Here is a 26,960-nt window from a genome sequence, read left to right as displayed (position 1 = left end):
TTTTTTTATCTACAAAAAGAAAAAATAGACTAAAAAAAGTCAAAAAATCAATTTTTTAACATTTTCCAAAACATTCCATCGTAGTTTTTCTAAAGTTGATGATGCAATGCACCCAGATTTACAAGATTTCTCTTACCAATCATATGTGCTATCGCTCGGGCGATTGGTCCCAAAGGGAATGAAGGACAGGATTTCAAAATTTATACCCCCTTAGCTTATGCAATGCAAATCTTCCCTTTTATGTAGCAAGAGAATCCAAATCCTTAAAAAAATAAAAATAAATAAGAAATCGTATGTTCCGTCTGGGGGTGACACGCAGAAGTAGCGGGTACTAGTTTCGAAACAATTAAACGTGACAGTGACTCATTCGATTTCACTAGATATTTAATTTAATTTATCTAATATTCTCTCCATGCATATAAATAGGTTTACATATATAATAAAGGCACTTTTGCAGCTCTCACTTTTATGAATCGATTACAATTCTCTCTCTCTCTCTCTTGGCATATCCCAATCTCAGGTTCTCAACACTATTGTCACTCCTATCTTAATCTCTAATTTTAAATTTTCTTGATATTGATTTCATATTCTATGTCCTGAAATGTCTTTTTGTTTATCAATGTTAATGTTGATTGATCTGATCTAGTTTGATGTGTGTGTGTATATATACATACAAATTGCTCTTTCTTTTCAAATCTCATCATTAGCACATTGTGATTTGAATTTTTGAACTAATGTGTTTGGTGTTGGGTTGAATTATCTAAAAAAATATGATCAAACTGCTATCTCTTACCATTCTTGTGTAATTTGTTTGTTGATTGCATGTGTTATTATTGCCTTGGGAATTTAAGCTATAGTTTACAACAATAATGAATCTTTTTTTTGGGTTTATTCTACATTTTTTTTTTCTTTCTATTTTAAATCATTATCGGAATTTATGTATTCCGATACTGACGTCATGACTTGTAGTGATGGCAAGTGCCGTCCACCCCAGCATCATGGCGTGGTTCGAGTCACGAGAATAAACCTCTCTACGAGAAATTAGTGGGAAGGTTGCCCACCTACTGCTTCTCCCTAATCCTTACATTGTTTTTTATCACAAAGGTAAATAAATTTAATTTCAGCCTCTGTCACATTGTTATTTGAACTTAGAGGATAATTAAGCCATCATTTTTTTGGTTTTTTAGATATACCAAGTAGTTAATGGAATTTTGTTTCTTCTACTATTATTGTTGCTTCTTTTTCAGTATACAAATTTAAAGCATGATAGCAAAAGAAATCAAGAAGTTATCCAATTTTGTTCCGTCTCCAAACCTAAAACATTTATATGTTAAATATCCGAATGATGTAGTAAACCTTGAAAATGGCGGGAACTGTGTTTACCCTCGCTTTGGAGGAAATGAAGAATGTCAAGTCTGACAGAGGAGAACTGTTGACAAAGCCTTTCTTGGATGTCTGCAAACACATATTGCCTATTCTTGGTATGCTTTTCAGTGTTCTTGTAAGTTATTTTCACTGATTTGTCGGTGTATCTTATTCTTGTATGTTCTTTTCCTATGGTTTAGATAGCTTTCTTTTCTTTTGTTTTCAATTATCTTCCCATGGATCAGTTTCATAGAATTGCAATGCTGATAAAGTTCCAAATTATTACCATTTTAATTTGGGGTCATAGTCTAGTGTGGAAAGTATCGTCTCAATAGAAAACAACTCTTATCAGAAAATGTTGAATCTGCTTTATTTTTCGTCATGGACAAAGACATTTTAAGTTTTAATCAAAGCAACCACTCACTTGTAGGCTAATTGGTTCTCAGTTGGTTTCTAAGCCTTGATGGCTGTTGCTAAAGTTTGTGTGTTTGTTTTGCCTAACAACAAAAACAAAAATAGTTTTGAAATAAAGCATTCTACTGCATTTTCAAATGCAAATATTTTTCAGCTGAGAAACATCATACGCTCTTCCCAATGTTCTTCCCTCTTATGTTTTGCTGTTGGAGTCATATATGTCTAAAAAATTTCTGTTAGTCCTTTTTTTTTAGGCAATCCATTGAACACTCTCTCTATTACTGATGTCAGACAAATTTGGAGCTGCTATGACGATTGTGAAATCTGATATTGGTGGCAATATATCAGTAAGTTATTTTTTACTTTCATTTTCACATTAATGCTTGCTTGCTTCAGATGAAATATTTATCCCTTCAATAAGAAAATTAACACCACACCACACTACGCACTTATCATAAAAAGTATGAAAAAAAAAAAATGCCATACTACCAAAATTTATGATCAGTAGAAGATGGTAAATGCTGAGGTTGCAAGCTTTACTTCTGCTACTGCTGCTGTAATATTTTAAAGCTTTATAGTAACAGCCTAACAGGCAAATTTTCACATATCATCCTTCAAAAATGTCATAAAGGCCTAAAAAGTGGTTACTCTAGGACTTTAGAGACTATATCGTTCTTTGGTAATTGTGTTCTAGAGTTGTTTCTGCAAACTGGAAAGAAAAAATAGTAAAAAAAAACTAGAGCCTAGAGATTCTTTTGAATTGTTCTTTATTACTACCTTCAAGTCTAATACTGACTAGGTATTTGTTGAGCTCAATTTAGAAGCTTTTGGATTGTGGTTTGTATCTTTTGTTTGATATACCCTGACATCAAAGTTACATAAATTCCTGATATTGTATTTTTTATATGGAATTTGGTAATTGTTCAATGTTGGTTTTTAATTACAGAGGTTGGAATCTAGATACTCATCCAACACAACCAAATTCAACTATTTATTCGGGTTTGTACAAGCAGAAGTTGAAACAAAAACAGCAAAATCATCATCAAGTTGTTCGAGTGCTCTTCTTTGGTTGACAAGGTACCTGGTACATGATATTTTTTTCTTCAAAGAACAAAAAAAGAAAAAGGTACATGATATTTTTACGTATTTACAAGCTTGATCTATCACTATTTATCATTTATATTTTGTTCCATGTGAGTAGGGCTGCAAATGAACCGAGCTGTTCATAAACAAGCTCGACTCGGCTCGTTAAGGGCTCGGCTCAGTTTGTTTAGTAACGAGCCGAGCTTGAGCTCGCATAAGTTCGGCTCATCAAGCTCAACTCGTTTATCTTTATTTAAATTATATAATAAATATATTATTTATATAAATATTTTCATTTAAACAATATAATAACATGGAAAAAAAAAATTATCGAGCCGAGCCGAGCTCGAGTTTCATTAATATTAACGAACCGAGCTCGTTTATTCGAACTCAATAAACGAGTTCGATAAGTAAACGGGCCGAGCTCGAGCTCAAGCTCAGCAAAACTCAGCTTGGCTCGGTTTGTTTGCAGCCCTACATGTGAGCATGCACATATGCAGCTAGATAAGCTAGAGTAAGTGAACCTTTCACAAGGAAGGCTGCTGCTAACATTATTATCAGCAAGAGGGGTGGGCACGCAGAATGTGTGTGTGCCTTCCCTTATGGGATTTTGTCCATATTAAGGGTAGTTAGTTTTAAAATTTAAAATACTTTTAAGTGGCTGTTGGTATCAGCTTTTGTAATCTGTGCCAAGTGTTGAATTGGCTACAGATTCTAGAGGTCACCCCATGTGAAAGGGGTGATCCTCATGTCAACAATGGAAGGCCACCAACCTCATGTCAACAATGGAAGGCCACCAACCATGTCAAAAGTCAAAGAATGAGGGCTCTCCCACCTACTCCTTTGTGTATAAATAGAGACGGGAGGGAGAGGATATAGACATGAGATGTGGAGCTGAGAGGTGTGAGTTGAGAGCAAAGAGAGAGAGAATTACAGAGAGTGTTGTAATTCACCATTTTGTTCAATATAGTGAATCCGCTGCCCGTGGACGTAGGCGAGTTGCCGAACCACGTTAAAACTTGTGTGTTATTGCTTGTTTGAGTTCCCTGGTGTGCCCCCGATCCTCAACAATTGGTATCAGAGCTCGGGTTGCGAAAAAATCAAATTTTCCCGAAAGTGTCCAGATTTTGAAGTGCTCAAAATCCACTTTTGACCATACCAGGAGGAAGAACTCCCCGAGAGGAGTCCAGAACAGCAAAAACAGAGCCCAGAAGGCTCCACACGCGCCCTCACGCGCTCTGAACAAAGCGCGTCAGGCCCAGTCGCACCACGCGCCAACACGCGCCGTTCAGGCAACCGGCGCGTGATCTCAGTCTCATCCACGCGCCACACGCGCGTCTCCAGGGAGAAGACGAGCCACGTGGCGCCACGTCAGTGCCGCGTCATCGCCACGTCATCCGCCACGTCATCGCCACGCGTCCGACAGTCAGGCCACGTGTCAACACGTGTCAGCCACGTGTCAGCCACGTGTCAGCCACGTGTCAGCCCAGTCAGCCTGAGCCGCTGACCAGCCTCGTTGACCAGCCGTCAAGCCGTTGACCGCGCCGCCGATCCTCCGTTGACCGCGCCGCCTGCGCCGTTGACCGAGCCGTTGACCAGCCGTTGACCGGAGAAATTATCCGGTGCATCTCAGCGCACCAGATTCTGCAGATCTGACCCGTCCAAAGTATTTTTGCCAGATCGGAGCCATTCGGAGTCCGTTTTTGACGATCCAATAGTGCTTCCCAACTATTTGGAGTATTCCGGACACATCTGTACGGTCAGTTTTTTGAATTGAAGTTTCTAAAAAATGGCAGAATCTAGAGCATCCGAGTCCGTAAGTAATCCAGCCAGTACAAGCACTTCTAGGCATTGGACCCCGGTGTCCCATGCCAAGTTCGAGGTAGAAAAGTTCGATGGAAGCAGCAACTTCGGCATGTGGAGATGCGAAGTTAAGGATATGCTTGTCCAAATGAACCTGCACTTCACTCTGGGAGACAAACCAGATGACATGGACGAGATAGAATGGGAGAGGGTGAATCTCCTGGCCTGTAGTTCCATCCGACTTTGCCTTGCAAAAGAGGAGAAGTATGCCTTTACAGAATATGATATTGCGAAGAAGCTTTGGAAGGCGCTGGAAGATAAGTTCATGACAAAGAGCATTGAGAACCGGCTCTACTTGAGGAAGAGGTTGTTTCGTTTCGACTACGTTAAAGGTATTTCGATGAACGAACACCTAAATAACTTCAACAAAATTATTACGGATTTGAAGAATTTGGATGATCATGTTGGTGATGAAGATAAAGCACTGTTATTGTTAAATTCGTTGCCTGACTCGTATGATCATCTCACTACTACTTTACTGTACGGTAAAGAGAAGATCAAGTATATTGATGTTGCAAACGCCTTGGTGAACAATGAGTTCAGAAGGAAAGATAAGTCTGCAAACAGGGACTCAACATCCGAGGCATTAACAGTCAGAGGCAGAACAAATAACAGAAGAAATACAGGGCGAGGAAAGTCTCGCTCAAAATCCAGGGGGAAACCTTCAGACAAAAGACGTCTTGCAAAAGACGAGTGTGCAGCTTGTCGCCAGAAGGGGCATTGGGCAAAAGATTGTCCAAATAAAGACAAGACAGAAGAGAAGGTGAATATTGCACGAGATGGAGATAATGATGAAGGAGGAGCCTTCACAGTTTCATCATATGGCCAGTCGGATGAATGGATAATAGATTCCGGATGTTCATTCCATATGTGTCCTAACAAGCAGTGGTTCTCGAGCTTACGAGAGTTCGATGGAGGAGTTGTGCTGATGGGCAACGACCAAGCTTGCCAGACAAAGGGGATTGGAACAATTAAACTGAAGAGCCATGATGGAACAATCAGAATTCTTGAAGATGTACGGTATGTACCAGATCTAACCAAGAATCTCATCTCAGTGGGAGTTTTAGACTCCAAAGGTTACAGAATAACCATGGAAGGTGGAGTCCTTAAAGTTGTTCGAGGAGCATTGGTTGTAATGAAGGGTACTCGACAGGGAAATTTATATTTCCTAGATGGCTCTACAGTCACAGGGAGAGTGGCTGTCTCCACCAGTTCCAGCTCAGAAGATGATGCATCAGACACTTCTAAACTTTGGCACATGCGCCTAGGGCATGTCGGTGAGAAGGCTTTACAAGGATTGGTAAAGCAAGGCCTGTTGAAAGGCGCCAAGACGGGGAAGCTTGAGTTCTGCGAGCATTGTGTATTGGGCAAGCAAACAAGAATCAAGTTTGGTACTGCAATTCACCGTACCAAAGGGATTCTAGACTACGTCCACACTGATGTATGGGGTCCTTCCAAGACTGCTTCGTTGGGAGGTAAACACTACTTTGTGTCGTTCATTGATGATTTCTCTAGAAGAGTTTGGATTTATACAATGAAACACAAAGATGAAGTCTTAGACATCTTTCTTACGTGGAAGAAGATGATTGAGACCCAGACAGGCAAACGGATCAAGAAGCTCAGATCTGACAATGGTGGAGAATATACATCAGATCCCTTCTTTGAGATTTGCCAGAATGCAGGGATAGTGAGACATTTCACAGTTCCTGGAACACCGCAGCAGAATGGAGTTGCAGAACGCATGAACCGCACTTTGGTGGAGAAAGTCCGGTGTATGCTGTCACAGTCTGGATTGAGCAAGGCATTTTGGGGCGAGGCATTGAACTATGCTCGTCATCTTGTCAACAGACTACCTACTGCAGTATTAGATGGGAAGACTCCCATGGAGGTATGGTCAGGAGTCCCAGTTACTGATTATGATCAGTTACGTATCTTTGGATGTCCAGCATATTTTCATGTTTCAGAATCTAAGTTGGATCCAAGAGCCAAGAAAGCCATCTTATTGGGCTTCGGTGACGGTGTCAAGGGATACAGACTGTGGTGCCCTGAATCAAAGAAAGTTCTCATCAGAAGAGACGTTACCTTTGATGAGTCTGTAATGCTGAAGCAATCAGATCCTCAACAGAATGAGGAAGCATTGAAGAAGTCAGTGCAGGTGGAGTTTGAGACTCCAACAAAGACTAGTCAGCCAATCAACCATCCTGAAGAAGTCTCAGAGGATAGCTCTGAAGAGAGTTCAGATGAAAATGAAGATCCAGAGGCTCCGCATCAATCAGAACCCATTGCAATCAGGAAAGGGAAAAGGGTGACTAAGAAACCCAGTTGGATGACCGATATGGTAGCCTATGCACTTCCAATCATTGAAGACAATATTCCTTGCACTTTCAAAGAAGCCGTGCATAATGTAGAAAGTGTCAAATGGAAGGAGGCTATGGATGAAGAGATCGGGTCACTTCACAAGAACCAGACTTGGGAGTTGGTGCAACTTCCAAAAGGCAAGAAAGCAATTGGGTGTAAGTGGGTTTACACCAAGAAGGAAGGCATCCCAGGCAGAGACAACATCAGATTCAAAGCTAGATTGGTAGCTAAAGGCTATGCTCAGAAGGAAGGAATAGACTACAATGAGGTATTCTCACCTGTTGTGAAGCACACGTCTATTCGCATCTTGTTAGCTTTGGTTGCACAGTTTGATCTCGAGCTCGCCCAACTCGACGTCAAAACTGCCTTCTTACATGGAGATCTTGAAGAGGAGATATACATGTCCCAGCCAGATGGTTTCAAAATTGCTGGAAAAGAGAATTGGGCCTGTAAGCTGAACAAATCGTTGTACGGATTGAAGCAATCCCCGAGACAGTGGTACAAGCGATTTGATCGGTTCATGATGGAGACAGAATACACAAGAAGTCAATTTGATCATTGTGTATATTTCCGTAAGCTTCCCGACGGTTCCTTCATCTATTTGCTCTTATATGTAGATGATATGCTGATTGCATCTACGAGCAAGGTGGAGATTGACAAACTCAAGGCACAGTTAGCAAGGGAGTTTGAAATGAAGGATTTGGGAGAAGCAAAGAAAGTTCTTGGCATGGAGATCAAGAGAGACAGGAAGAAGGGCACGGTTTGTCTGACACAAACCCAGTATCTGAAAAAGGTGTTAGACAGATTTGGCATCAATGGGAAAACCAAAGCTGTAAGTACACCATTGGCCCCTCATTTCAAGCTTAGTGCTTCGTTGTCTCCACGCACAGAAGAAGAACGGAAGCATATGGCACAGGTTCCATATGCAAATGCAGTTGGTGCATTAATGTATGCTATGGTTTGTACACGGCCTGACATCTCGCATGCTGTGAGTATGGTAAGCAGGTATATGCATGATCCAGGAAAAGATCACTGGCAGGCAGTGAAATGGATCCTAAGGTACATACATGGCACGGTCAATCTGGGATTGAAGTTCGAGAGAGATAACCGACTCGGGCAGAATTTGGAAGGATATGTGGACTCAGATTATGCTGGTGACTTAGACAAACGCCGGTCAACAACAGGGTATTTATTTACGCTTGCTAAAGGGCCGGTAAGTTGGAGGTCAACGCTTCAGTCAACGGTGGCTTTGTCTACTACAGAGGCAGAGTACATGGCAGTAACGGAAGCCTTTAAGGAAGCTATTTGGCTACATGGGTTGATTAAAGACTTGGGAATTGTTCAGAAGCACGTTGAGGTGTTTTGTGACAGTCAGAGTGCCATTTGTTTGGCAAAGAACCAGGTTCATCATGCCCGCACCAAGCACATTGATGTCCGTTTCCATTTCATCCGAGAAATTGTGAATGAAGGGGATATTCTGCTTCAAAAGATTAGTACTGCAGATAATCCGGCCGATATGCTCACAAAGGTAGTTTCTGGGATCAAGTTCCAACATTGTTTGGACTTGGTCAACATCTCTCGGAACTGAGCACCTTCGGGTGCATGGCAGTGTTGATCGATCACTATGTTGGATAAGAGAATCCTCGCCAAGGTGGAGATTTGTTGAATTGGCTACAGATTCTAGAGGTCACCCCATGTGAAAGGGGTGATCCTCATGTCAACAATGGAAGGCCACCAACCTCATGTCAACAATGGAAGGCCACCAACCATGTCAAAAGTCAAAGAATGAGGGCTCTCCCACCTACTCCTTTGTGTATAAATAGAGACGGGAGGGAGAGGATATAGACATGAGATGTGGAGCTGAGAGGTGTGAGTTGAGAGCAAAGAGAGAGAGAATTACAGAGAGTGTTGTAATTCACCATTTTGTTCAATATAGTGAATCCGCTGCCCGTGGACGTAGGCGAGTTGCCGAACCACGTTAAAACTTGTGTGTTATTGCTTGTTTGAGTTCCCTGGTGTGCCCCCGATCCTCAACACCAAGTGGCATCATACATTTCTTTTATTGAGAGACACACATTGCCCTTAAAAGACAAATCAAACAGATTTAGAAGTCATCATGTAAATCTGTCTTGGATGACTTCTTGAATAAATTAAGCTTTTAGTAATAAAGGAATGTTGATTACTTTCCAAATGAATTTTTCCAAATATTAGATTCCTCAAATGTATGATATCGTGACGATGATTCTACAGAGCAATGGATTTCTTGGTGGAGCTATTTCGGAACCTACATGACCTTGAAGATTGGACAATGGCACAAGCTTGTACCGATTCCTATGGCAAGACTTTGAAGAAATGGCATGGCTGGCTTGCTAGTTCAAGTTTTACTGTAATGTTTCTGATGACTAGACATCTTTGCAATCATCTCTTGTACTATCAAAACAATAGTTCTGCTCTTAAATTAGTAAAGCATGCATTCTCCTAAGTAAAGCATTTGACTCAGTTGAAATGGAATCGCAGATTGCTATGAAGCTTGTTCCAGATAGGAAGAAGTTCATAGAGGTGATAGGTGGCACTGGGGATATCCATGTTGACATGGAAAAATTTTGCACAATATTTTCGCCGATTCTTAAAGAGATCCACAAATTTTTGGTAAGGCTTGTGCTGTTGTGAAGCAGACTCTTGCTCTAAATTAACTTTAGAAGTCCTCAGGAGACCTAGAAATTGGCCATATTATTGACTGAAAAGATATAGCTAATAGCTGATATTGCAAATTTATACATATACTACTTTTTTTAACTTCAGAAATTAGTGCTAATTTGCATAATGTTAATATCTTTAAATTCAATATTCTTTCTTCCCAAGTAAAAAGCTAAAATCACAAGTAACTTGCTTTGTGACCGAGTTTCAGTCTCTTCTATAAATTATAGTTCTCATTGATTAACACACATTCTCTTGGTGCAGGCTAGCGTTGGTTTGGATAGCTTAAAATCTTCATGATGGAACTTGTAAGGGGTCCCCATGCTTTTGTTCACCTGTTTTTTGGCTTCTTTGCAGAACTATCTACTATCTTTCACTCTGCTATGTGTGTGTGTGTGCTTGTTTTTCTTTTTCTTTTTTTCAGTTACTGACTTCCAAATCTTTAGATTGCGCATATTCTCGGTAATTTCCATTGTTACTACTAATTACTTATCTGTCAAAAAATTTTGATTCAAATAGTTGTTCTTTTACTTCATATGTTCTTGGCTATTGTATAGCTTCTTGTTATGTATGGTTTTGTACCAAGTTGATCCATCCCAGCGGGGCATAGCAAGCCCTCTAGTTTGGATCTTAATTAATTTTGTTAATCTGACAAGGAATGACCCTACTTCTCGAAGGCACAGGAGGGGTTAAGGGATTGAATTATCACTGTTTGTTTGTTTAATGTCCCAACATTTTCATTGGTGAATTTGATCTAAAATCTACAAGCAAATGATGAAACAAAACAAATGTTCAATACCAGTGCTCTGTTTGTTTTGGTGATTTTTTTTTTTTTCATTTTGTAGTTTTTGACATTTGGTGTAAAGGAAAACATTTTTCATAGTCAATAGAAATGCTTTCAACTTTTTAAAAGAAAAACGTTTTCTCAACCAGACATCACCACCACCAATAGTTCAGCACCACCGTATCCCCATCACCTCTTACAGCCACCACTACTGCTATTACCACAATTAAGAGCATAGATATGGACTACGTTGTTTGTTAACCTTAACTAATTTGACCTTTGTATATACCTTTGGTTGGACGCCAATTTGTCGTTAGAAATTAAAGCAATGACATTACTAATACAGATTTAATTTCATTGACATGATTATCAGATTTGTTAAGCAAATTGTCATTGTTTTGTCATGATGATCAGATTTGTTAAAGAAATGACGTATAGTGTGTAAATATCCTGTTTACAACAATGTCTGCAAATAAGCTTTAGAAAATTATTATTGGTAGACGCATGGTTTTGTCACCACACCTGTTTTCATTTATAGTTTTCAAAATTTGTATAAACCAAAAAAAAAGAAGATTGAAACAAAAATGTTAGCAAATCGACGTCCCTTCATAAAACGTGCCAAGTTTAAATGGCCTCTGAAAAAAGATAAAGAAAAACTAATAAAAGATGACGGATTCGTGATAATTAAGACTTAATGCTTATTTAGTCGAGTTGAGCATTTTTTTAAACATTAAGGAAAAACATTCTCATGTAGTTTTGGTATGCATAAAACCACCATTAGATTCCACATTTATCTCATTTCATGAGATTTAAAATTCATGCTGAAAAACGGTGGTCACTCCAAACAGAGAAATTACCCATACCTCTAAATAGAAAAAAAACAGTTAAAATTCAATCCAAAAATAGCAACTAGATATGAGGTTTCATTTGCTCTGCACTTTTGGATCCTCCCCTAAAAATCTGGCTAGTTACTGGCTTAAATTGATTTACAACCGAAAGAGAAAACGTGTCACCATCCTAATAATTGTACCAAACCTGGTCTCTTTAAATAAATAATTTAGACCTCAAATTGTACTCTCCCTCTCGCTCACGAAGAACAATGAAAATTTTCCAGTAAATTTTGAATCCTTTTTTAAGTTTTATTTTTCTTTGATTCAAAATTTTATCGTCAGTTACAATATCCAAAAGGGATGACACCATGTTTGTTCAACCAAGTTACATCAGGCTGGTAGAAGAACTTGACGTGAATATATCGTTGGAAAAGCCGGTCTCTCCATGGCATGTTCTTAAAATTTCCTTCTAAAGGTGTGGTTTCTTCATCTATCTTTTGTTGTTTTGCTTAGGCTTCACATGTTTGGATCCAAAATAACGTTCTAAGAAATTTCTCTTCTAAATTAGATTCACCAACATTTTTGTGAAGAATTTGATGGTTATTTTTTGTTTGACATTAATATGAAGTCCATTAGTTTGTAGAAAGAAAGAGACATATTTTATTCTCCTTTTTTTTTTCTTATTCTTTTTTATGTTAATAATCATTTATTTTTCTTATCTTATTGTTTGATATGTCAGTCTAGTTGTCAATATTGCATTCGAGGTATACAATACTGGTGAAACCATTGCACCAATGTTATATTAACAAGTATGACGATAAAATGGTATAAAAATGTGGTAAGTATAACATTATTCTAGGTACAAACACAAGTCGTAATATATATTTTTTTAATTTTAAAAAAGTACTAGCTAGAAATATGATTGAATGAGAGGCATTATTGAAGGGATTCATTAAAACAAGGAATATTCATTTTGTTTATTACTACCATATTCTTATATTGTGTTAATTAATTAATTATCTAAATAGCCAAGCATTTTGATTCATATTTTCCATTTTTGTCATTCGAAGATCGAAAGCATCGTAGGATCAAACAAAAACAACTCTGAAGTGGAAGGCTTCTTGCTTGAATACCAAGTCCTTCCGCCAAAATGACATCGATGAAAGGCCTCTTAAAAGGGTTAAGATACATTTCGCAAATATTTGGTACATTTCATTTCCTTTAGCTCAATATGATTTAAGTTAAAATTCGTTTAGGCTTCATTTGGTTGCTGAGAAAATTATGGAAAATATAAGTTTGTATTGCATGACTTCATTTTTTTTTTTTTGTTGGTTCTTTCAATTACCTATTGAGAGCTTAAAAAGCTTATAGTAGAGGTAAAATATTGAAGAAAGTGTGATAATTTTGCAGATAATGAGAAAGAAGAAGAAATAGAGATTGGGTTCCCTACAGATGTAAAGCATGTTGCACATATTGGAATGGATGGTCCATCTGCAAATACACCAAGCTGGGTAGGTTTTTTTTATTCTTTCTTCTCTTAAAAAAATATTGTTATATTCTCATAAAATTATTTAGAATGAGAAATATACAGTGTAGATATAAACTTGCTTTTGGAGTCACATTTGAAATTAATCTGATCTATAAATTTAGAATGATGTATGATTCTATGCATGGGTACTGCATTTTGTTTCTAATAACTTAAAACAGTACCACTCCTAACATTTTTTAAATCTGAAAGTCAATAATTAAAAAATAATAATAATAAACTTAAAAGCACCCATTCCCCTCAATTTTTATTTTTTTTTCAACTGTTTTTGCTTCATCCTAAACAAAAATTATAGCAAACACTCCGACATAAATTTTCAAAATATAAAAGGTTAAGAGTCGTTAAAGCTGCACCAAACCAAGATCAACCACAGCCATTAATCTCTTTCATGTATGTTTTTTAATATATGAATATTTTCTTTAAAAAAAAAAAAATATTTGCAGATGAATGAGTATAAAGGAAATGCTGAAACCAAGGATACGCCTTCAAAATCATCTACCCAAGGTAACCATTTCCTTTCTTTCTTTATCTTGTTCTTTCTTTTTCTTTATTAAAATTTTATAGGTGTTCCTAGACTAGAAGATCATAGATTTTTAAAAATAAAAATAAATAAATAAAATTAAAAAAATCTAGTAAAGAAAAGCAAACAAACAAACAAAAATTCTCAACCTTTTTGACCAAAATTGATGTTTGTCTAGTTTTATCCACATTTTAGTTATTTCTTTATTTATTAAAGACAAAAAAAAAATTAACCAAAATATTTTTTAAAAAATCACTACAGAAAAAAAAAATATGGATTGAAAGCTTAAAAACAAACAGCGTATTACTTGGGTTGGTCTTGAATTTTTGGATGAATTGAGGTTCAAATCACTTTTGTTTTTGTCTTGTAAATTGGATTTGAACCTTCATCTCATTTAACATTTACCACTATGATGGAACCAAATTTTTATTTTTATTTTTGGGAAATTCAAGATCCATTGACCCTAGACGTAACGGGTATTCAAGAGTCATCCGGAGCTCAATTGGACTCCCCGACCCGACATAGCTCCAGCAAGCCAAGGCGGCACAAGAATTCAAGCAGTTCGCTGGGTTCCCCGACCCAGGACTCATCGGGCAGCTCTACCAAGCCTAGGCGGCACAAGAACCATTCAATGGATCTTGATTCAAATCGAGATCCATCTCACCGGTCCAGACGATCCCATAATTTGGATATCGGGTCGGATTCACCCTCTCAAGAGCTGCCGGGTCTCCCTAAACACTCTCGCCGAAAGAAGTCCAAGGAGTCATCGGGTAGCGGGTCAAGTAGATCATCTAGGTCCAAAGGACCTGACACTTTAACCCAAAATTATTCTTACTCGGATCCCGGATCCGGGCACGACTTGAAGAACAATGAGAAGTGCCCAAATTCAGCTTTGAAAGTGTATGAAGATGGGAATGAATGTGATGAGATCTCAAGAGGAATTCGTGCTTTGTAAAGTATAGAGGTTTTGACAATAATTTTTTTTTGTTCCATGATGGTGTAATTTTATAAGATTGATTATTCTAAGTGTCCAGAGGAAGCAATTATTTTGATTATTGTCATGCCCATGTCTTTTTCTATTGCAATTGGTTCATGTCTTTTTCTATTGTGATTGGTTGAAACAGTCAGATCTATCATATTTATATTGGTATTTGAGAAGCAATTTATTTGAAAATTGATTTATTCTAAACTTGAAACAAGCCATACACACACCTGGATTCAAATCCTAAACCTGACATCTGGATTCAAGTTGAAGGAAGCAAAGATCTTCTCCAAAAATTTAAGCTATGATTTCTTCACTTCACGGCGATAATCCTCATGCATCACCACTATTGATTTTCCAGCTAGGCAAACAGGTCAAATTGAGATAAGAACTTGAAAAACAGAGCAACCTACTCTATCCACAATGATACAGAAGAAAGAGAACCAAGGGAAGAAACAAAACCCACAATTTGCCAATTTGAAGGCACATTCACTCCACTATAAATGATCTATTGCTGAATTTCAAATCTTAAACAGCTATGCCCATCGCCCTATTGACTAGTCAGGTATATACAGTCCACGTCCCACACATATGGGGTAATTACAAGACTCGTGTCCAAAGAGTTGGTAGGTCAAGCACTTTATTGGTTGAATTCATGACCTACGCTTCCTGAAATGCTTATCACTGCTCAATAACTCAACAGTTCTTTCATTGGGAGGATTGTCAAATGGTTGATAATGTTTTACTTTCTCCAGATATTCCTTTGAAGTTTAGCTATGCAAGTATGAACAAGAAAATAATGGACAAAGAATAATATGAAGTAATGCTAAGGACCATCATATTGGAGTTACTTTCTCCATCCTTAAAATATGTCCAAAAGGATGACAGTTAAAGCAGATGATCACAAGATAGATATTGCGGTAAATGTAGACTGCAGTTTTTTATATGCAAAATTTCGATAAGAAACCTTCAGTTCAGATAACTTCACCAAACATTAAATACTGAAACACGCTTAAAACACTTCCATAGCGATAGTCAACTCTGTGTTCTGCTCGATAGCATAATCAGCCAGAGAGGAGTGATCCTGCAACGCTAATCCATCGATGGACACTTCCTTCACTGGCTTCTTCAACATTTTCTCTATTAAAGCCTTCAAACCACGAATGGTAGTGGAGCTTTGTAGCCCAAAAAAAAGACCTTCAATATCTGAAACTTTCATCTTCTTGACCCATGTTGTGGGCCAGAAAACCATATGGAGAGTGGAGTGTTTCTGGATGTTGTAGCTAACCAAATCTCGGTCATTCTCGAGTCTTTTTCCAGCAAACACAAGACCCTGGACCTTAACCGGCATGTGCAGCTTATTAAAAATTTTGATCTTCACGCCCTCAACAGTGTCCAGTGGATGCACATCAAGAATTACAGTTTTTCCATTCCAGTCCTTCACAAATATCTGAAAGGCAGAAGGCGACATCTCCAACATGGTGTTCTCTCCGATGTTATAAGAAGCTAAGGTCTTCCCATCCTCAAGTTGCTTTCCCGCATAAATTAGACTTTGATTACTGACCGAGAAACCAACCATACTCCCAACTATTGCCTTGACATCACCAATTGTATACAGGACCTTAACTTCAGGTTTCACTGTCTCTCCAGTCGACATTTTCACAAAAACCGACAATACATCGCTTGGATTAAAGATCAAATAAAGGAGAGAACCCCCCTGTATTTTAAGAGAGGCCAATGTTTTGTTATCTTCAAGTAGCATTCCACTGTAGAAAAGATTGTAACGATCTGATTGGATGCCCTCTTTCGCCAGAACCAAAGATTTGATGTTTTGGATGGTATCACTATTCTTTGCTTCAAGTTCAAATGTTTTCTGATATGATGGAATATGGACATAAAATTTTATTGAATCCAAGTTTTGGAGAACAAGATGGAGAGTGGAGTTTGTCTGAATGCCATAATCAACCAGCTTCTGGTCATCCTTGAGTTGCTTACCAGTGAAAAAGAGCTCCTGCAAATTTTCTGAAATGCCTTCCTTCTCATGTAAGATAGATTTTAGATTTTTAATTGTCTCCGATGTCTTCACCTTCAAGGCAATTGTTTTAATGACCTTCAAGTATATATTCATCTAGAACAAATAGGACACAAAACAAAAGCATTCAGCAGAAGCATAACAAAATCATACTGATATTACTATCAACCAGAAAACCAGGCTTTTATTATGTGAAAGCTGCAAAGAAACATTTTCTTGAGAAGAAAAGTAAAGTGCACATTGAAACAAGGATAAATTACTGAATCTTAGGTCACCATGGCAGACACAGAGTTTAAGTTCACATTATACAAAATGTCTTATAAAACTTACCTAACCTACAACCCAAACACAGCTGCAGTATCTATAGCGCAAAATAGTTTAATACCAATATAGCACAAATATTAATAATACTACTTAGGCAAGCCAGCAAAATTTATGGATACTTTCACTATCAACTTTCAATCACAAACTTTCTAACTTCCTGGTTGCAATAATGTTTGTGACCACCACAAATTCATCAGCAAGATTAAATAGAAAACTAGTTGTTTGCAAAGCATTTTGTTTACTGTATGGCTGCTAGCCAGTGTTTCAGGTGAGGCCCCAGGCCTTCAATAACAATTTTAACTCTGATATCATGTATACTAATGAGTTTGTCACTGCTAATGAAAGGAAAATGAGGTTAAAAAGCATGGACATTTTGTAAGGTGGTGCTGAGTCCATTTCAAATAGGAGTTGATATTGACATTCATTGGACACTTACTGACACATGATGGACATGTATCCAAATGTGTCCTATAACTATTTTATTTTTTTTAGAACCAGACACACTTCATATACATGGCGGGCAAGCGTCCATCACTTATTTAGAAAACATATTGCAAGTTTAAAGAAAATATCTTGGGATAGAATCCAAATAACATGGATTTATACATATTAATCCCTCCACCTATAGGCTTTTTAAATTTAAGATTTCTAACGCCCAAAATTTTCAATATATTTACAAACTGAGCATTTGAAAACATATATTAAGAATTTTTGTTCACACTTATATTTCAATATATAGAATGTGACAATGATTTCTTACTATTTTGGTGTAAAATATCTATGTATATGTATGTGTAGACATAAGTATTTATAGCCAAAAAATGAAGAAAATTGCTATTATTTTCATGTATATATGTAAAAGAATATATTTATTTATTGTCCCTAGTGTGTCATGCCCTGATTTTTTTTCCCCCTTTTTAAGTAAAAAAGTGCCTTGTCGATTGCTCAACGAGTTTGTATCATATCTTATCCATGTCGAGTGTCCATGTTTCTTAAAAACCAGGATCCATGTAAATTCATTTTGATGCTTAAGGAATTGTGCATAAAAACAAAGAAATTCTACTTTTCCATAAAACAAGTAAAAGAAATGAAACTCATGCACAATTTTCCAGAGTTAGTTGGATAGTTTTTGTTTTCATGTGAACAAACAAAATAGGAAGCAAAAGATCTCAACCATCCTTCACACATTTTCTTCGTTTCACTTTCACATCAGCTAAACGGAGGCTAAGAGTAATATAGATCTATCATTTCCTTCTAACAACAACATTTCTACATAAAGAAATGACCAACAAAGTAAATGAGTTCAAAAATCTTCACCAAGTAACATATGTATTTGACAAAAAACCACTACATGTATTCACTAATATGCACCCACAGCGTGAGAGTGCACGATTAAGCAGAGTATTTTGTTTCATAACATCCCAAAAGAAAATCAAAAACAAAATCTTAATGATCTCAATTTCCTAATTCTCAGTAACCAAACAAAAACATCAAATTTTTATCAAAAAAACACTTCTATAAAATTTGGCAACAACTTCGTAAACAAAATCTCCATACCGGAACTGAAATGAAACACTTTCTTTTTTTTTTTCTTTTTTTTTAACAATAAACCCAAATTCATGGGCTTTCCCTATTCTTTTGCCTCGTTTTCTCAACAACCAAACAGAATATAATGATCAGAACAACTACAATAAAAAAAACATAAGGATGAAAGAGATGAGTAAACGGGTAGTGATGACCTCTTCTTCATGAGATTCCATGATTGATGCTTGGAAACCCTAGGCGGTCTGATAATTGATGGGATCAGATGAGAGAAAGAAACCACCAGAGAGACAGAGCGAAGAAGAAGCATAAAACAGAGCGAGGGAGAGATATTCTTACTAACGAAGGAAAGACTAGTGGAATAAATGGGGTCTTACTTGTGGGTCCCACTAATAGAATTTTGGAAAATTATAAATACACTTTAAGATTTGGTTAAAATACAGATTTGTTTAAAATATAGATTGTTTCTCCAGTTTAAAAAATTACAAATATTTTTTTATTAGAATTTTTTATTCAACAGAATTAATTAAAAAAATAAAATTCATAATTATTCTCTCATATACAATAATAAAATTACTTAAATTATTAATTAAAACATATTTTTAACATCATTAAAAATTGTTAATTGACTTGATGATTTATTAATAAAAAAATGCTATTTGTTATGAAATTAAAAACCCTTAGGGGATGGAATTTAATTTTCAAAACTACAGAGAGCGATTCGTATTTTAATCAAATCCCAGAGGGTATATTTATAATTTATCCTAACATTTTTGACATCTATTTAAGAATATTTATTTAAATAAGGGTAAATTATGCTGACACCCCTTAAGTTTGGTCTAATTATATTCTACCCCTACCGTTTTTAAAATTATATTTTCACTCTTGTGATTAATAGTTTCATTACACAAACTTGTTACTTATATAAAAAGTAACAACTCTTAATAGGAAAATAGAGAAAATTATATAGAAAAAAATTAAAGAAAAGGAAAGAAAGAAAATTAAGAAAAATAAAACAAAAATAGAGAAAATAAAACAAAAAAAAATAGTGCATGAATTCAATATCTTTATTCTTTCTAAATAATTATAATGACATGGAATCAGTATAATTTTCCAAACCTCATGATATGTATTAAATCCAAACTTCAGGAAGTATAAGTGTAATTTACTCTTTAAATAAATATATTTATTTAGGTGACATTATCTCCCTATTTTTATTTTTATTTTTATTTTACATCTTTTTTAAAAAAATACAATTATTTAAACCCTTCGAAAGAATTCTCAGTGATCAATAATGCACTTCCAAACCAGTCCTCCTCTGGTTTCTCATTAAAAATAGTACTACAATTATAACAACAATGATTCATACCACTAAAAAAAAACTCACTAATAGTACTAATGTATTGGGAATACCAAAAAAAGAAAAGAAAAAGGAGTGGTGATATTAGAACATCACTTTCAGTGCTCTCAACCATTTTTCTACAGATAAATATATTTGTTTATGTCACATTATTTTTCTATTTTTTCTACGCATCTTTTTATAAAAAGTCAAAAAGTATATTTATTTAAATCAAATAAGTATCATCCTCGGATTTTTTTTTTAATTATTATTTGTATGATTTTTTTAATTATTTTTTATTATTATCAAATAAGTGGAATTTTAAAAAAAATAATTATAAATTAATGAAAAATTTTATAATATTAATATTTATAATTACAATTTTTTTAGTGAATATGTCAAATTTTTATTTTTATTTTCCAAGATTCTACTAGGGTGTAATTATCCCTTTTTAATATGTATATTTTTTTGACTTCTTGATTGATTGAATACCAGAACTTTAAAGTTAGCAAAAAAACAAAAGTAAAAAACAAAATAAAAATGTTGGTGAAAGGCCTGTTTGTTTTAGGGAAATTTGGCTATAAACTCCCCTTATCTTTCTTTTATTGTTAAAAAGATTAAGAAAAAAATTATACTTTTAAAACCCCCTCATAATTATAAAGTCTTATATAAAGGACAAAATTTATTATTTAAATATTTTATCAGACTATTATACCCTCAATTAAATCTTCCCTAATCACAATCTCAATCTCTCAAGCTTCGTCTGATACAACTATTGCATATACATAGATGATGACTCCATGGCTAGGGTTTCAAAGGAGATCTGGTCGGAGTGACCAAATCTGGTAGCAAATGCCTTCATAGAAACAATAAGAAGATCAAAATAGCAAAAGTTCATCCTCAATCAATGGCTTCGTTGTTTGCACCTAAGGAATAAGCTCTTTGTCTCAAGATCTGAATAAGCTCTTTGGAGATTTGAAAGCTAGGGTTTCGAAGCAGATGGGGAAGATTCGGAGTGTGGTGGAGATGGCTCAATTGGAAGCAGAGAAGAAACATGATGAGGTTATTGATGAGATGCTTGCGATGTTGAATGCGAAGGCTGAAGCTTCGAGATTGAAAGAAATTGAACAGGAGGTTGGGAAGGATGTGGATGAGGAACAGTAAAATATATGTATGTATATATATATATTTGTGTGTATGAGTGTTGTTGAACACATGCATTATTTTCATTGAGATTTGTGATTGTTGATGGAGTTTTAGAAGTGTTTCTTCTCAATTAGAGATGTTGATTTGTCGATTAATTTATTTTGTTTTTGTTTGTTTGTTTTTTTTTTGATTTATTTTTGTTGTTTTTGATCTAATTTCATTTTGCTCTGTTTTTTTCATTTGGCAGAACTAGAGTAAAATTTTACTCTGTATGAAAGTAAAATTTTACACTCTGAAACTAAAGTAAAATTTTCCTTTCATATGTTGATTTGTTGATTAATTTATTTTGTTTTTGTTTGTTTGTTTTTTTTTTTTGATTTTTTTTTGTTGTTTTTGATCTAATTTCATTTTGCTCTGTTTTTTTCATTTGACAGAACCAGAGTAAAATTTTACTCTGTATGAAAGTAAAATTTTATACTCTGAAACTAAAGTAAAATTTTACTCTGTATGAAAATAAAATTTTACTCTGTATGAAAATAAAATTTTACTCTGTATGAAAATAAAATTTTACACTCTAAAACTAAAGTAAAATTTTACTCTGTATGAAAGTAAAATTTTACTCTGAAACTAAAGTAAAATTTTACTCTGTATCAAAGTAAAATTTTATTCTGAAATACATAGTGAAGATGGCTTAATAGAAGAGCTGATAGATATGAGGGTAATATAGTAAAAGAAACAAGTTTTAAAATATCAGGGGGTTTTGAAAGTACTTATATAATTCTTGTCATTTTGAAAGACAAATTAAATAGTGAGGGGGCCATCACCAAATCCCCTTTGTTTTACTACCTTTTTTTTTGGATAGCTTTGATTTTTTTCATGCTTGTTTTCCAACTAACAGTTCGGAGTTAGCTGAATATGTATGATTTTTTTTTTATATCATTATTCAAAAAAATAATAATATCATGATATTTTTATTATATAATAAGGTTACACACATTATATTTTTACATGATATGACATACACAATAATTGTTATAATAGTATTTATATAAGTTTCATTCATATTCATATTCATATTTATATTCATATTCATATTCAATCATTAATAATTATACCTTCTAAACAAAAATTGATATAAAAATTTGATAAGCATAGAATAGTAGTACACAATTCGAAAAAATAAAATAAAACATTGCTTCGCCCATGAAAGCAGCATCACCTTGCCGCTGTGACATTAAGTACGTTTTTCAGTGGACTCAATGGGAGATTATGATTTGGACGTTGGATCCCTCCTTTCACTGGACGCAAGCAAGCAAGGCGGCCTAACTGGTTGCAAATTGGCAGTTTGGTTGTGGGTACTGTGGCTTCCTTCTCTCTAGGGACTGGAGCTCCAGTTGGGTCCTACATTTGAAAAACAAAAGTGTTTTACATCAGAAACTTGCATCCAAGAAGAAGAAGAAGAAGAAGAAGCAATGGGGCAAGTAAAAGCATGAATCAAACAACAAACCACCATAAGCACAAGAAAAAATAAGTGATTATAGGATAACACATACATACCCCAAGCACAAGAAAAGTGAATGCTTGATTTTCTGCACCAAGGTGGATTTCTATCAGCTTCCGCAGATCAGCAAGGGTTGCATCCTTCACAACCTTTACAGTGGTGATAAACTTCCCAGGATTCTCCTTTGACACCTCCCATTTCACATACACCTCCACCGTATCACCACCATTGCTTTCTTCAAACGGATTGTAGTTCTCCTTCAAATGCGCTGCTATCTCAGAGTCCTGGATTTTGTTCATCCGTGGATCTGTCAGTTTCTGCTTGTTTTCAGCCTTGTCTGATACCAACAAATTTGCCAAGTTCTTGACAACGGAGTCCTCTCCAATTGCCCTCACTGGAGATGAGTGAGAATCAAAACTGTCAAACCTCTTTTTAGCAGGAAATGGAGTTCTATTGTGCTGCTGAGAAAGTTCTCTATAGTTCCCACAAAGTGTGAATATATTTTGGATTCTTACTCGCCTAGAAGACGCTGCATCCTTAGAATTTTCTGGTGTTGGCACATGATTTTGAGGAGATGATGTAAAAGACCTTGAATTGAAATTGAGCGTTGGACTAGAGCCATTAACATTCCTGTTAGAATAAACTGTCTTCTCCTCTATTACCTCTTTCTGCACTTCTGCATCACTTGATTTCTCTTTATCTTCCTCTGCTTCTTCTTCTCCTTCCTCAAATACAGTGCTCAAAGATAGTTTGTTCGTAAATGTTTGGGCAAAGGCATCACAATCTTCATCGTTCACCCTATTTCCATTTGTACAGTCCCAAAGGGCTAAGTTACAATTGTTGCCTATCTTATGATCTCTGTCATCTAAATATTTGACATCGCGGACAAAAGGCTCTTGTTTACCCATATCCAAATCCATCGATTTGGATAAATCCATTGATTTCTCCATCCCCGGATCCTCATCAGCATAAACCTCCAACAGCTTATTCACAAAGCTACTTCCTTCAAACAAGCTAGGCCCATTATCTTCACCATTTCTTTCTCTTGTAAGGCGTAGCTCTAACTCAATTTCCTCCAAACGACGCCTCAGCATTTCAACTTCCTGTTGTTGTTGCAATATCTTTTCTTCCATCTTCCTCCTCTCAAATTCAACAAATTCATTTGCCATTTTCTCACATTCTTGTATTTTCTTCTCTAATTCACATTTCAGCATCTGCGTTCGCTCATTCACCTTCAAGTTAATCTCCTCTTCACTGGTCTCCATTCCCTTCCCTTCCACTAATGCAAGTTTAGCCCTTAGAGCAGAAATTTCTTCTTCTTTCTTCGTAAGTTCTTTGTGGGCTTCATTACGCTCTTTCTCTCTCTTCTTGTTTTCCATTTGTAGCTTGAAAATGAATTGGTCCATAGCTGCAATCCTTGATCCTAAAATAACTGCTGATGAGGAATCTTCAGTGCCATACTTGTCCTTGAGTGGTGTATGAGGACCACGAACAATGCATTTCGCTTTTGCACCATATTCCAAAGTAGAGATTGTCTTGTGCATCTCTTTGGGGTCTGGGCTAGCGCACAATATCATCAAAAATTTTGACTTGTCATCCTCAAATGAATCCTAAATACAAAATGAACAAAAGACTCAGATATCAAAATCGATAAGAGGGGGGGAACTGAACAAGAAAATCATTGAAAATTGTATCAACAATAATGCAAATTTACCTGCAAAAGCATGGTTAACTTGCTGTCTCTGAATGGCACATGAGAGTCACCATTTGCAATGGACTCAACCACCCTCTTCAGTGCTATATTTCCTTGGTTGATCTTTGCTGTCTGCAATCAAGGGAATCACAAAATTGATAATTCTATTGTCAGGAAACAATCAAAAACTAAAATTGGCAGGAAAAAAAATGTTCATAATTTCACAGAAGAATCCTAATTAATTATGTACAAAGTATACCTGCATTTTTGCTTCCAAACCAGTTTGACCAGCTTGCTCAATATTTTCAGAACCGGCCATGTCAACAAGCATAAGCCGACCTCCTACTGTCGGGACGTCAAGAATTATCTGCACAAGTTGAGAGAGAAGTGTAGGTTCAAGTTGAAACAGGACTACACAAAAAAATTAATGGTGTATATCATAGAGGGGGAAAAATATTAATAGAATGAAACCATGCAGTGGCTTCGAGAGCTTTGCTCGTTGCAGAATGTGCTTTTAACAATCCTTCGCTTCTCTACTTTTTGGATCTCTTTTGATATCTTTGCAGCTTCAGTTCCAGAGATAAAAGTTGCATTCTTTGCCTTCTTTCCCATCACTTCCAGTCTTACCTGCAAACACAAAATAAAGATTTGAAGTTACTAACAAGAGGCCATCTGGCAAAAACAATACCATTTATCATAGAAATTAAACATGAAAGATGAGATAGACATCCTATTAAGAATTTCAAATTTGAAGGTCATTTCCCTTCTGAAATCAATGCCTCAGCAATGCTTCAATAAGCCAACACCCACTTATAGAAAAGTGGCCTCAATTATATCATGTAATTAGCGGAAAACTGAAGTGTTAGTTCAATTGTAGGTTTTGGCAAAAGAAAGACATCCTAAGAAGAATGGGGCCACCAGATTATAGTCTTGAAGTCTTTTTTCTTGTCAAATTCTACATCATAGAGTAGCCCCAAAATCATCAATTTCTTCTTAGGAGAAAGAGAGCGAGTAGTTTGAGTACAAGGGTGGTAGGCTAACATCATAAGAAAATACAGCTTTGGTTAAAAAATTCAATCCCTTTTTTCTTCAAAATCAAAGTGTTTGTGTATTTGGGGAACTTATCAGTAATGCCACCCCTTTGATGAAAGTATCCTGATTTATGCAATGCTTAAACAAAACAGGACCATAGTGAACCCACTACAAATTTGCATTTGAAAGAAAATCCTATTTTCTCAGGAAACTGAGTACCATATTCCTGCTGAAGTGTAATGACCAATAACTAAATATAAAACAAACACTATCCTAACAGTGACTAATGTCCACTTCAATCCAAATTCAAGCAAGGTATGTATACAAGCTCAATTGTACTATCCTCAAAGATATATGTGAACAATTAAAACCCAACAAAAAAAATCATTTATAATTTCAAGAAAAAAGTAGTTTTTTACCTTGGAAGCACTGCCCTTAGACCACCCAATACTTAGTCCTCCACCATTATTAGTTGATAACAGATCATATATCTCTTCATTGTATATCTCCAAGACAGTAACTTGAACAAATGTCCCAACTCCAACATTTTCTTCAGCCCCTTCACCCAATATATCTTTCAGAGATCTATACACGATCCCCTGCTGCTTTGCACACCCAAACATGGTGTGACTCTTGCCTGACCCAGTTGGCCCATACATCATCACAGTACATTTAGCCCCCAATTTCACACCATTAATCCTCGACTCCACAAATTTCTTGTAAAACCCATCAAGATCTTCCTCTTCTGACATCGAAATTCCATCGAGGCTAAAATCACGGTACCCAATTTCTGTACGAACCCGGAGAGATTGACGGTCCGGATTGATCTGCAATGCGGATACGGGTTTGTCCTTGCGTTCAGGATAATCGCGTATTCGGCCGATCACTTCCACTGGATGCTCTGCTGGTGGGGTTTCTTTGGCTGTGATGTTTGGATTTGGTGAAGGTTTTGCTGTGTTGAAATTAAGGCGGTGTTTGGATTGGGGTGTCTTTGAATGAGTGAACTGGGTTTGATTTGATTTTGATGAAGGTGTATGAGTCGTTTGATTTGACTTAGCCGAAATTGTAGACGCCATTGAATGAAAACCCAGCAAAAAATCTTCAAGATTAAAATTTTAGAGTCTTTATTGGAATCTGAGTTGAAGAGAGAGAAGCTGACTTTGAGGTGATGATTATGTGAGAAAAAAAAGCTAGAGATGGAGGAAAGGAAGAAGAGTTCTGAGAATGGAAAGAAACAGAGAAATATTGTTGAAATAAAAAACAAAAAAAAAAATTTAAGTTTTAAATTAAATTGTAGCCGTTACGACTTCTAACGTCTACATTCTTCCTGGGCACTGATACGACAATATGCTTCTCAGCGGCGACCTGTCTTTCCTCGTGAAGTAATCGGGTCGTCAACGCTATCATCTTGGGCCAGGGGACGGCCCATCACTACTTGATCCTTCTCAAGGGCTTGGGAGGGAGTTGCCTGAGGGCTATATTGAAACATATTTAAAAATCATTTTTATACAGTATTTCTTTTCAAAAAAAATTAAAAAATTAATTTTTAACCATCTTCTCAAAATAATTCATACTTACTTATCGCCCATGTCCCCCAAACCTTTTTTTTTTATTTTAAAAAAAAAGTATTCTATAAATTAAGATGACTTTTCGCAAATTCTATAGGCAAGATTTATTTATAGATAATTTTATCTATCAATATTTTCAAAAAGACTTTAGGCAAATTAACCATTTTAGGACTTTTTAGTGCACTAAAAACAAATATTAGGCGGATAAATATTTAAATTTATCTCATAACACTGACTCATAATTTATCCTTAAATTTAATGTTAACCTATTCATATTAAAATACTCAAAACAATCCAATAGTTTTCTTTTAATCCCAATTACACCTATTCGTGTTAAAATT

General features: G+C 35.9%; 4 protein-coding genes across 4 annotated transcripts; 2 read left to right on the top strand and 2 right to left on the bottom strand.

Moving 5' to 3' along the window:
* Positions 1 to 1,216: 1,216 nt before the first annotated feature.
* Positions 1,217 to 10,862, top strand: LOC114269177 (glycolipid transfer protein 1-like). Its single transcript, XM_028210432.2, has 6 exons — positions 1,217 to 1,481; positions 2,071 to 2,126; positions 2,726 to 2,856; positions 9,334 to 9,469; positions 9,601 to 9,732; positions 10,045 to 10,862. The coding sequence occupies exons 1-6, from the start codon at positions 1,364 to 1,366 to the stop codon at positions 10,078 to 10,080; spliced, it is 609 nt and encodes a 202-aa protein (XP_028066233.2). The 5' UTR covers positions 1,217 to 1,363; the 3' UTR covers positions 10,081 to 10,862.
* Positions 10,863 to 11,762: 900 nt separating this feature from the next.
* Positions 11,763 to 14,516, top strand: LOC114269143 (uncharacterized). Its single transcript, XM_082876713.1, has 5 exons — positions 11,763 to 11,842; positions 12,134 to 12,190; positions 12,785 to 12,905; positions 13,384 to 13,444; positions 13,898 to 14,516. The coding sequence occupies exons 1-5, from the start codon at positions 11,763 to 11,765 to the stop codon at positions 14,413 to 14,415; spliced, it is 837 nt and encodes a 278-aa protein (XP_082732839.1). The 3' UTR covers positions 14,416 to 14,516.
* A 742-nt stretch (positions 14,517 to 15,258) lies between these two features.
* Positions 15,259 to 18,715, bottom strand: LOC114269142 (polyubiquitin). Its single transcript, XM_028210396.2, has 2 exons — positions 18,538 to 18,715; positions 15,259 to 16,570 (listed from the first exon to the last, which is right to left on the bottom strand). Exons 1-2 carry the CDS (start codon positions 18,556 to 18,558, stop codon positions 15,455 to 15,457), a joined length of 1,137 nt encoding a protein of 378 aa, XP_028066197.1. The 5' UTR covers positions 18,559 to 18,715; the 3' UTR covers positions 15,259 to 15,454.
* Positions 18,716 to 21,944: 3,229 nt separating this feature from the next.
* LOC114269144 (kinesin-like protein KIN-10A) lies at positions 21,945 to 26,407 on the bottom strand. The gene is made up of 6 exons (XM_028210399.2): positions 25,471 to 26,407; positions 24,491 to 24,646; positions 24,279 to 24,386; positions 24,041 to 24,151; positions 22,383 to 23,936; positions 21,945 to 22,226 (listed from the first exon to the last, which is right to left on the bottom strand). Exons 1-6 carry the CDS (start codon positions 26,125 to 26,127, stop codon positions 22,041 to 22,043), a joined length of 2,772 nt encoding a protein of 923 aa, XP_028066200.2. The 5' UTR covers positions 26,128 to 26,407; the 3' UTR covers positions 21,945 to 22,040.
* Between the last annotated feature and the right edge of the window lie 553 nt (positions 26,408 to 26,960).

This window comes from Camellia sinensis, chromosome 6 (assembly GCF_055761805.1).
Source record: "Camellia sinensis isolate YWXY chromosome 6, ASM5576180v1, whole genome shotgun sequence".
NCBI classification, from domain to species: domain Eukaryota; kingdom Viridiplantae; phylum Streptophyta; class Magnoliopsida; order Ericales; family Theaceae; genus Camellia; species Camellia sinensis.
This window is presented reverse-complemented; position numbering and strand designations above follow the sequence as displayed.